The sequence below is a fragment of the Cicer arietinum genome, chromosome 3 (genome assembly GCF_000331145.2).
Source record: "Cicer arietinum cultivar CDC Frontier isolate Library 1 chromosome 3, Cicar.CDCFrontier_v2.0, whole genome shotgun sequence".
NCBI classification, from domain to species: Eukaryota; Viridiplantae; Streptophyta; class Magnoliopsida; order Fabales; family Fabaceae; genus Cicer; species Cicer arietinum.
The window spans coordinates 1,727,278-1,739,541 of record NC_021162.2 but is presented as its reverse complement, the minus strand read 5'-3'; the positions used below and the strand labels follow the sequence as shown (position 1 = coordinate 1,739,541).

The 12,264-nt window shown below is 29.2% G+C and overlaps 1 protein-coding gene across 4 annotated transcripts; it reads left to right on the top strand.

Moving 5' to 3' along the window:
* The first annotated feature begins 5,519 nt into the window (after nt 1–5,519).
* On the top strand, nt 5,520–11,286 carry LOC101496148 (uncharacterized). Of its 4 annotated transcripts, none has more exons than XR_003471537.2 (3): nt 5,520–5,753; nt 7,317–9,863; nt 10,656–11,286. XR_003471537.2 is itself a non-coding variant. In XM_004489047.4 (3 exons), exon 3 carries the CDS (start codon nt 7,527–7,529, stop codon nt 9,582–9,584), a length of 2,058 nt encoding a protein of 685 aa, XP_004489104.1. In that variant the 5' UTR covers nt 5,520–5,753; nt 7,317–7,364; nt 7,490–7,526; the 3' UTR covers nt 9,585–10,610. The 4 variants fall into 4 exon arrangements, 2 of the variants coding, with proteins under 2 accessions (XP_004489104.1, XP_004489105.1); XR_001143287.3 differs by lacking the exon at nt 10,656–11,286 and adding an exon at nt 10,010–10,610; XM_004489047.4 differs by lacking the exon at nt 10,656–11,286 and having other exon boundaries at nt 7,317–7,364; nt 7,490–10,610.
* The last annotated feature ends 978 nt before the right edge of the window (nt 11,287–12,264 follow it).

The following is a 12,264-nucleotide window of genomic DNA, read 5'->3' as shown; positions in this document are numbered from 1 at the left end:
CGTGACTAGATTATGCGACAATGCACATGTCATATAATAGTGCACTAAAAAGAAACGAAATCATGGTGCAAAGGAAAGCAATCACAATTTGAAAACAAAAATACGAAGAAATAAAACAAAAAAAGTAGAAGAAAAACCTCAATGAAAATCGTCGGAAATTCGCCACTATGTTGAACTCAGACATTCCTTGTCGTAGCAAAAAATTACAGGAAATTGTCCTCTTATATTTTTGTTAAAGGCTATGTAGGAAATTTACGAACGTCTTAATGACATAACGATACACGTCATCAGTTTTCCTGTAGTTCTATGATAGATTGTGGTTCAAGGATTAAAGTGTCCCATTTTTTTTTTTTGTTACAAATTAAAAATTACCATTTTTTTTTATAGAATAATATTTTCTATATGTGTTTTTTTTTATAGACCAAAATAATTATTTACTCTAAAAGTAAATAAAGATGTGGAATTAATCATGCATAAGATACATTTATCATATTTGATATGTATTAATTTGATCATACTTAGTTATATAAAATACTGAGTATACACATTTTCAATTCGTGTATAGATAGATATATTTCATCTCACATGTGTGATGTGTCTAAGTTCTACAACTAACGTTGGCCCATTTGATACTGTTATTGATCTATTGGAATTTTGTCCCATGACTATCATTAAAGGCTAAAAAGAATTAAAAAAACAATGAAAGGTTGGTGAAACAAATAATTCTGATTACTAGCAACATTGTCAGTGAGATTATTATAATAGTATATGGTCAAATATGAACAATTAGATGGGTCAAAAGGTTTCTTCAAAGTGTTTAAAAGTATTTTTTTTTTCAAAGACCAAATTACATATACCATCTGAAAATTATATATATAATTATGAGGCTCTGAAGTCGAACTCATATTAAAAAATATTATTTAATTGAAATAAACATAACATGAGAATTTATATATAAATGATCAAACAATTTTTTGTTTCATATTTAATTTGCAAAGGGGGAAAATATGGCTGAACTTCTTAAGTTTGTTTATGCTATTATCCTTTTCCTTTCCATATTTCTTGTTGTAGCTGATGTTGGAGGCAAGCCATTATCTTTTCTTTTTCTTTTAAGATTAAATAAGTTTTAATATCTATAAAAATTTGAAAATTTATTTTTAATCTCTATAAAAAAAATCATATTATTTAGTCCCTACGAAATTATTTATTTTTAATTTTTTGTAGAATATAACATACTTCAAATTTTAATTTTTTTTAATGATATTTTGCGAACATGTATAGAACCTTATTAAAAGTTCATCCACACAAGTTTAAAATTTTTTAATTTAAAATGAATTAAATATAACTTTTTTTAAATGTCATATGTTCAAGATAAACGTCTTTAAAATGTGGACTTAGCAATCGAATTTTGAATTTATTTTTTGTAGACAAACTTTTTTTAAGAATACTGATATATATTGATGTCTCAACACATACTAAAAATGTTTGTACAATAATTTTGTTTACAATGACTAAAAAAAAAATTTATAATAATTAAAAATTTGTTTATTTTTTTTTTAAATATAAAACTCAACTGTATTTTTTACGTGTTTTTTTAGCTGTTCTTTACTTAAAATATTCATAACTATTTATGATTTCTTCAAATTTATAATTAAAAAAAAAAATGCTATAACCACAATCAAGTTAGGAACAATAGGAAAAAACAAGAAATTGAACCAAGTTATTATATTTTGTTGTTTATCCTTTTCAAATTTTATTCTTTAACTTATACACAATCAATAACATTCTTTTATTCTTGTTTTATATTACTAGCAATGTGTGAAGAAGACAATGATTGTCCAGTGTTTTGGTGTTTCCCCGATCAAACTTTGAGGTGCATTACCAAAAATTGTTACTGCTTATATTAAGTTGTACAATAATTATGTTACTTCTAAGCATATGTATATATAGTTTTATATACATGTTATATGTAAAAGTTAAATAAATAATTCTCTGATTTTTATTGGGAGAGATCTTCATTAGAGTAAAAATAGATTATGCCGAGCTAAGTCTTGCAAGGTCTAAGCATAATCTATCAAAAACTTTTAAGGCGTAAGTTTGATATGTGACTTATGATTACTTTTTAGGCATGAACTTGACTTTGATGGAAGTCTGATATAAAATATTAGTCTACTTATAAGTTTGTTTCATTTTAACATATTTAAATAAGTAATTAAATATATATTTAAGTAGACTAACGAGTTAATGTCAACAAAATTATGTTCTATTTTGATATTTAATATGATATTTTAAAGAATTTGACTTTATATGATATCATACTTCAATTCAACGTTAAAAAAAAAGTTAATATAATGAAATTACTAAGAGTTTAATATCTAATAAAAAATTTAATATAATAATTATAGTAGTAATACAAAATTATTTATATTTATTTAAATAGATCGACCTGATAAGCCTAAAAGACTTTTTAACTATCATATAATTATCATGTAACTATTTTTAACTATTCTCATCCTTAATCATCATTATCCTTATATTATAAAAAAATGACGTTTCATATTCAATTAGAGTGATCTCATTCAATTTTTAATGAGATGATCACTTGTGTCCTAATTTATGTTTGTTTATACCACAACAAATGGAGGCTAATTTCTCCTCTTTTGTCAATTACATTCCTTTGTCATGATCAAATGTTTGCTTGAGTCTAAGGTCCAAATGATGAGTTATTCCAATTAATGGTTGATGATTATCTTTATTCTCCTTCCGTGAACTTTGTAGAGTCTTGAATTAATTATTTCTTTTTTCAAATAATTGTATATGCATTTACGGTCGATTTTAGAATAAAAAATAATACCTTTATAATTGAGAATTTATCATGTGAACTAATATATTTCAAATAATACTTTAACAATTTTAAATTAAAAATATTATATTATTCTATATGAATTAAGATATGTAAACATTGAGAATATAAATAAATATCTTCGAATAACTCAATTTTATATAATTTAAATTTAATTCAATTATTAAAATATATCGAGTAATTCCTAATTCTTCGCACCAAATTTTGCCATCAAATCGATGGAATTATTACATTTTCATAAATTTTAAGATGTTTACAAAATATTTTTAAATTATTATTAATTAATAATCTAATCCTTAATATTAGACAAAATTTAAAATAATTTAATTTAAAGTATGTTAAACAACTCATATTTTCTATAAGTAGAGAAATTGTTAAATTATTTTTGAATATAATTTTAATCATATTAGTTTATATTTTAATATATGTATATGAATATTGGTAAACGGTACGAAACATATTTGGCAAGAAACACACGAGCGACTAATCATCTTACGTAGACGGTGGATACCACTTCAGGTTTCGTATTTCTCTTAATTTTCGCAATAAATACGTAAAATATTGCTTATGAGAGAGAGGGTAACATGTATTTTTGCAATTCGTAAAATATTGATTCGCACTATAATATATATATATATATATATATATATATATATATATATATATATATGCATATTTGAATAAACTTTGTTAAATAACAATAAATAAATTTTTTACACTAAATATGTGAGTTATTATCAATAATTAAAGGACTAGAATTATAAATTTTTTTAGTTTTCACCAAAGGTGTACAAAAAAATCGATTTCTTCTTATCATAAATATAAAAATTAAAATATACTTGACTTGAATATTAAGTCAACTACATCTTAATTTTTGTTTATATTTATTTTAGGTCAAGTACATCTTTTGACTATTATTTGAAAGTATATTAAATATAAAAGAATTAAAATAGGTCAAAAGACAAAACAAGATATATTAATATTTCCACAAAATATTAAATAAATAAATATAAAATGACCACATAATCCACCTGATTAATATTAAACCACGCATAACAACAAAATAAAAAACTTGCAGATAAAGGGCACACACCATTAAAAAATCAATAAACAAGACCAACAATTAAAAATACGTGATTAAACAATCAACAAACAATAGTAGCAAAAAATGGTAACAAGCGAGGATAACAAGCATATGCATCACAAAAGAAATTTTCTTTCATCAAATCCATGAAGTGAACTAGGGTTCAATATTAAACAAAGCTAGGGTTCAAGATTCACATTTTCTCAATATTAAGAATGTTAAGGTTTAAAAAGTAGTAAAAATGACATAAGAGAAGAGAACTAATTTGTGTATAAAATTGATGATTAATTTTGTTATAAAATAAATGATTAATATAAATACAAAATTCGGCACACCGTTGATATTTCACACACGACGATTCTTAACAACCACATCATCGACAAAATAATACATATATCGTCTATTTAATAACCACTTTTGAATATAATAAAACAAAATGATTAATATGTCCCTTTTTTATAATGTTAATGACTATTTTAATCTTTTTTATTATGATAATATATTTTGAGTCATTTATTTTTTGTTTCCACTAATTAGAATATTTATGCAAATATATTATTGCCTTGTTTTGAGTCATAGCAAGAGGTAGATAAACTATCAAAGTGAGGGTTTGTTATTGTAAATACTAAAACTTTAAAAGTAACTTATATTATTTTAATTTTAACAAACTATTTTAATTTTTAACAAACTTTTAACATAACGCTATTGATGAATTGAGAATGATTTAAGGAGTGTTTATTATATTTTTATAAATAATTAACTAAATTGGAGTGAGAATAATAGTTTTGAAACTAAATTTAATATTTACTCTAGTTTTTGGCTTAAATTACACTTGATTTTCTTATTTTGATTGATTTATAATTTTGATCTTTTAACTTTTAAATTCAAAATATAGTTCTCTTATATATAAATTTTCAAAAGAGTTTCACACCATTAAATTTTAAACTTAATTTTGTGAACGCTTTAAATTGAATAATGATAAGTCATAAAGTAGCATAGTAATATATATATTATTTAAATCTTATTACTTTATTTTCTATGTCAATAAAGTATTGGAAAATGATAAAAAGTTAAAATGAAAAATGGTACAAAAAAATTACATTTAAGGGGTGTGTGTTTCATGGTTAGAAAAATAATTCCCAAAGAGTAGGGAGATTTCATGAATTTGTTCCAAAGAAAAAATAGGTTGGAAACAAATATTCAGTTAACTCATAGCAATATGATTAATATTAACTAAAAGAATATGGTTAATATTAACATATCGCAATTTCTATAAAATTATTTGGAATAAAGTTTTATCATTATTTTTTTTTAAAGTTATTTTTGGAGTAGAATTTTCAACCGTAGAATAAACTTTACGTAAATAAAATTAAATAATTCAATTAATTTGAGTTAAATATTAAAAAAGTGAAAAAATTAGAAGAGAAAAGTTTAAATATATAAGTATAAAAATATTAATTTAACTAATTATAATAACCTAGATCAAAATAAGAGATGGAAATTATATTTATCAAAATTCTTTTATGTTAATGTAAGAAAACAATTTATTTTTAAGTTAATGATCCTAATTATTTAGTTTCGCACCCCCTCTCCCAAAAATATTCTACCTCTCACTAAATTCTCAAATCGCGACGCACTCTCATTTCCACCACTGTGCTCCACCGGCGCCTTCCTCCGGCCACCGCGAACACCACCAAGCTCCGATTACGACCATCAGACCGCTCTGATTTCTCCCTGTTTGGATTGTTCCCTCCGGCCTCCCCCTCATCCTTCTTCATCTGTTGCTGTGTTCTCTTCTTCCCATTGGTAATTTCAAATTCCCAATTCGATTTTAAGAAAAACCCTACGTTTATGAATAAATCCTAATCTTATTTTTTTCTTTTCATTTCATTCAACTTCGGATTGAAATTGTTAATTGATTGGTTGAATTGATGATCTATCCAATTTTTGTCTTAAACCCTACATATGGTTTATTTGCTGAGTTTATTAAAAGTCCTTATGGAGTTTATGTTACTGTTAGGTAATGGATATAAAGTATTGTTTTCTCTTCATTTTTTATTCGGTCAATGTATTAGGCTTATGGTTAATTTGACCTGGGTTTTGTAGTTGTTTTAGTTTTGAGTTTGATGGAGATGCACTTTCAGAGTAAAATAGTTTCATTAACATTCCAATAAAGACTCATGATATTGCCACGTTAGCTCACTTTGTAACCATAATTTAAAAATGACCGCAAAATAGTGGATTCTCATTGAACGTCGTTGTGAAACTAGTTTACCCTTATGAAGCCTTGACACTGACATAAACACCAGACACGACACTAACACATCAACATCAATATTAATTTGAGAATATGAATTAATTGAATGTAATTAATGTGTCGGTATTGGATACCAGGACACACCTTCAATCAGAATGCTAGTGCTGATAATGCATACTGCATGTTTCATTTTTTTTTTTTTTTTGTTCCTTTTTGAAAACTTTATCAATGGTCTTGATTGGGAAAAGTTATGGATGTTTTAGTGATTTGCACATTTCTTCTAAATAGGAGAACCCAACAGAACTGAGTGGGTTTGTATTCATAAATATCTTACTACATAAATAATTATTAGTTTTAGGTATGTGTTTTTACTTTTTAGGTCTAGAGAGGTTAAGGTTAACTTGTAGGTGAATTTCATTTTGTTAATTTTGATAGAAAAATACTAGCAGCACTCATTTTAATGCTCTGTTTCCAACACTCACTCTTTTATTGAGTGAGATTCATGTAGTTCACACCACTTTATGTAGGGCCCGTTTCCAAAATGGTGGGATCTACGTGAATTTTACCTGAAGAAAGAGTGTTAGAGTGACTGTTGCTAGCGCTCTTTATTTTGATAAGGCAACATAAGTGAAACTTTGGTATTTAACTGACACATTGGCTAGTCTTGCGGTTATGTATTCTTTGACACTTCTGTAGTTCTTTTCACCGTGTTTGTTCTTGAAATGTTATATTGCTTTTGATCTGGTAACTCATCTTGATTTGTGTCTTAAACAAATTCTCATTGAAGTTGTTAGATATGTGAAATATAAATCAAGAGTATCTAATCAAAAAAAAAATTGAAAGAAGGTTTCTGGAACTGTGTCTCATTATTTAAGGTGCTATACTTAATCCAGCTATGAAGTATGTTCCGTCATTATTATTGATCTATCATGTTAGATTCATTTATCACAGATGTAAGTTCAATATTGGTAGCTAAAAAAGTAAAACTGAAATTTGAAATCAGACATCTTTCAAAGAAGTTGGTTGAAATGGGAATACATATTGTTTATCTATATCTATTTGTTTATTTTCTTTTCATATGTATGATAATAATTATCAATTTTTTTATATAGTTGACATCCGCTGACTCAGGGTCTTGGATACGCCAGTTCTAGCTAAAGGTAGCTAATATGATGCAGAACCTTGTTATTAAAACCGGAATTCCTTAAATACTGATTTGGTGGACTCATTTGTCACACTTTGCTTTCAGTAACACATTTTTCATGTTGTGCTTTGTGATTCTCAGAAATCATGGCTTTTCACGTAGATTTCCCTCACTTTTCATGCTTAATAGAGAAGCACTATGCTATTGCTCTTGTTCTTCTTCAACACAACCCACAACATCTTCTTCTACTGATGTGGTTCCATCTCAATCTATGGTCCAAAGGGTGTGCTCATTGGTGTGTGAATCTTACAATCAACATGCCCACATGAAAGTTTCACCTCCAAGACTCCATCTCGGCATTGATGCTGATTCTCTAACTCACGAGCAAGTTGTTACCGTCGTTGCTTCACTTGCAAGTGATTCTGGTTCGATGGTGGCCCTTAGTTTCTTCCATTGGGCAATTGGATATCCTAAGTTTCGTCATTTTATGAGGCTATACATAGTGTGTGCAACATCTTTTATTGGGAATGGGAATTCAAAGAAAGCTCATGAAGTTATGCAGTGTATGGTGAAGAGTTTTGCTCAGGTTGGGAGGTTGAAAGAGGCTGTGGAGATGGTTACTGAAATGCATAACCAGGGTTTGGCTCCAAATACTGGGACATGGAATTGTATCATCAAGATTACTAGTGAATTAGGTTTGGTTGAATATGCAGAGAACTTGTTTGAGGAAATGTGTGTGAGAGGAGTTCAACCAGATTCTGTTACCTATAAGGTGATGGTTATTACATATTGTAAGATTGGCAATGTTTTGGAGGCAGATAGGTGGTTGACTGCCATGCTTGAGAGGGGCTTTGTGGTTGATAACGCATCGTTTACATTAATAATCAGCAAATTCTGTGAGCATGGTTATGCAACCAGAGCGTTATGGTATTTTCGTAGGTCAAGCGATATGGGTTTGAAGCCTAATTTGATTAATTACACATCTATGATTGAAGGTTTGTGTAAAAGGGGTAGCATCAAGCAAGCATTTGAAATGTTGGAGGAGATGGTCGGTAAAGGATGGAAACCTAATGTGTATACTCATACATCATTAATTGATGGTCTTTGCAAGAAAGGATGGACTGAGAAAGCATTTCGGTTGTTTCTCAAGCTTGTTCGAAGCGAAAATCACAAGCCAAATGTGCTTACATATACTGCCATGATAAGCGGATATTGCAGAGATGAAAAACTAAACCGGGCAGAAATGCTACTGAGCCGAATGAAAGAGCAGGGATTAGTCCCAAACACCAACACTTATACAGCTCTCATTAATGGTCATTGCAAAGCAGGGAATTTCGAAAGAGCATATGATTTGATGAACCTAATGAGTAGTGAAGGTTTCAGTCCTAATGTATATACATATAATGCCATTGTTGACGGCCTTTGTAAAAGAGGAAAAGTACAAGAGGCTTACAAAATGCTTGAGAGTGGCTTTCATAATGGTTTGGAACCTGATAAAGTCACCTACAGTATTCTCATGTCTGAGCATTGCAAACAGGCAAATATCAAGCAAGCGTTGGCGTTATTCAACAAGATGGTAAAAAGTGGTATTCAACCTGATATTCATTCATACACCACATTGATTGCAGTATTATGTAGGGAAGAAGGAATGAAAGAAAGTGAGATCTGTTTTACGGAAGCTTTGAGAATTGGACTTATTCCTACAAACAAAACTTATACATCTATGATATGTGGTTATTGCAGAGAAGGAAATGTAACGTTGGCTATGAAATTTTTCCATAGGATGAGTGACCATGGCTGCGCTCCAGATTCTATTACGTATGGTGCACTTATAAGCGGGCTTTGCAAACAGTCAAAGCTGGATGAGGCTCGGAGTTTGTATGACACTATGATAGAAAAGGGACTTATTCCATGTGAAGTTACTAGGGTAACTTTGGCTTATGAATATTGTAAGATAGATGATTGTTTATCTGCCATGGTTATTCTTGAAAGGCTGGAAAAGAAACTCTGGATACGGACGGCTAATACCTTGGTCAGGAAGCTTTGTAGTGAGAGGAAAGTAGGCATGGCTGCACTGTTCTTTAATAAGTTATTAGACATGGACCTTCATGTTAATCGTGTAGCGTTAGCAGTGTTTATGACTGCATGCTATGAAAGCAATAATTATGCTCTTGTTTCTGATTTGTCTGCAAGGATATACAAGGAAAATCGTTTGGAAATCAAAGCCACAAAATAACAACAAAAAAGTACTAAGAGAGCTTTGGTCCCCTTGTAAGTCCTACCTAGCTTACCTCCTGATTAATCAGAGTCCAAAGTGGCTATTGAAAAGGAGGGGTTCAGACCAGAAAAAAAAGTATTTAAATAGTAATATACAATGTGCTTTCTAATGCTGGCTGCACTTGAATCTGTAAATGGTAGGATCTTGTGTTTGAAGTAGTATTTGTGGGATATTCATCTTGAATTAGAGATCAACATTTTTGGGCCATCAAAGAAAAAAAGTTGTGTCACTTCTAAGGTAATCTTACATTTTCCTCTCCCTATTTAAATTTTAGAAATTTTGAAATATGAAGGTTTATTTGATTTACCTTTTTATCATCCCGTATAAGTAGCAGTGACGATGTTGTCAAATTGCTTCCATATTCACCTTGTTTTGCTATATAGGCGGCAGCATATTTATATGGCGGAATTTTGCCTGACTTCCATAATCAGTCATCCGCTATTGATAACACTAATAAGTGGACAACAATACATCATACCCAACAGCAAAAATTGAGTTTTTCTAATGATTTTTTTTTCACTTGCCAAGTTCCATTTGATATGTTTGCCTATCATTCAGATGCATATAAGCAAAGCTATCTCTGGTTGTTATATGCAAAGTTTACATTACTTCTAAAATCTAAGCATATTCTTCCAGAAGAAATCAAGGAAATAAAGAGTGCTATCATTGTCATCACTAGTCATTGTTCTCTTGGTCTTTGCCTCTTTGGTCAATAAACGGTAATCTATCACTGGACGGTATTTTGTAATCTCAAAGAACAGAGTTCATATCCCTTTAGGTGGCTGTGCAGGGCGGCCCTGTTGCCCCTGCACTCTTTTTCTCTCCTTTATAATCTTTCTATTGATGGAGAAAGAAATAGTGAGAGAAATTTCATGCATTTATGTGGAATCATGGTGTTGTATTTATATTAATAAAACTTTTGCTGAGAGTTTTTTGATGTTTATTTATGCAATAAGGACTTGAAAGTTCTGAGTTTGCATCTTATCTTAATCCTAATCATATTAATATACACCTTATCACTTGTTTTAGGTCACAGTTGTGTATGTGTCAACCTCTCACATACTCAATGCCACCTCTCTTTTTTCATAATATAATTGTCGACATTTTAATCAAACAAAACCGAAATCATTCAATCTCAAACAACAAAGAATAATTTTTAACGGTTAGAGAACAAACCAATATCAGGCTGTGTGTGGATGAAACAGGGGCTGCTAGTGCGCATACAGCAGCTGGTCCTAGAACTAGCACCATTGTTTGGACAAAACCAGTCCCAGGAAAATTTAAATGTAACATGGATGCCTCTTTTTCTTCGCAACACAATTTGTTGACCAAATTTACTGAAAGGAGAAGCAATTGAATTGCTAATGGTCATGCGGTGGGTATGTGATCTTCAACTACAAGGAGTTGGTTTTGAGTTAAATTCTAAATTGTTGTGAATAACACTACATTTAAATAGAAAAGGTGCATTTGAATTGGCAGCTATTTTATATGATTGTAGAACCTTACTTCAAATATGATTTTAGAAACTCTCTTGTCGAGTTTGTAAGGAGACAAGCTAATGAGGTAGTTCATGCTCTAGCAAGGGTAATCATATTCTTAGTTGGTCCCCATATTTTTTTATCAATATTCCTATATTTATTCAATCCAAAGTATTACTCTCTCTGGTCTTTTTTATAAGAGATAATTGAGTTTAAATTTGGTCAACAAATTGATATATTTGGTTTATAATATAGATCAAAGATACATCAACTTTTGTTAATTAAATTTTAACTCAACCGTATTTTATAAAAAAAAGATCTGTAGGAAACATTATAAATGAAATGAGATGATGAGCTTCTTTCTTTAAAAAAACAAACCTATAGCAAAAGACAAAAGTTTGCCTCATTAATATGATTGAAAATAATATTAAGAAGAATTGAGGCAATAATATATATATATATATATATATATATATATATTGGCATTGCTTGATTCTAATTGTATATAGTTATTTAATTTGATAATTGAATCACTTCTCATTCTCAAGGATCATTTTAGATTTTAATATACTTGTGTCTCAATCTTTCAGAGACAAAAATAAAAACGTCTAAAGAATTACAAATTACTTTCTTAAGATCTGCTAATTAACATGCAACGCTTCAAATTAGAATTTTGTTGATTGCCTTTTTATATGTTATGCAGAAATATATTGGTTAAAATGCAGGAAGTGTTAAAGTGTTCAATAACCATGCTCCATTAGATGAATTGCTGCATGAACATGCAGTAGTAGAGTAGACTACAACAAGTATGGTTAAGTTTGCCTTAGAACTCATTTTAAAGATTGTGTCGTTAGCATTGCTTCTTTTAATATATCATTGTTGCACTGGCTATGTTGTTTTGTTTATGTCTACCATAAATTGTGCTGAACTTTGTTATAAGTTATAGAGACAAAAATCAAGAAGAAAAGCAAGTGGAATACAACCATTTCTAAATTCATGAGACTTATTTTGTCTTTTGTTTGTGTTTATGTGTATCCACTCTCCTCAACATACATAGTCCAACCTAATACACATCTCAAACTAAGGAAGTCATATATGATACTAAGACTCATGCACAATCATTGCTATTGCTAAATTTTATGAAGGGGAAATGATAGTTA

Excerpts from the sequence above, each read along its gene's own strand:
- LOC101496148 (XM_004489048.4), top strand. The coding sequence starts at position 7,527 with ATGCTTAATAGAGAAGCACTATGCTATTGCTCTTGTTCTTCTTCAACA.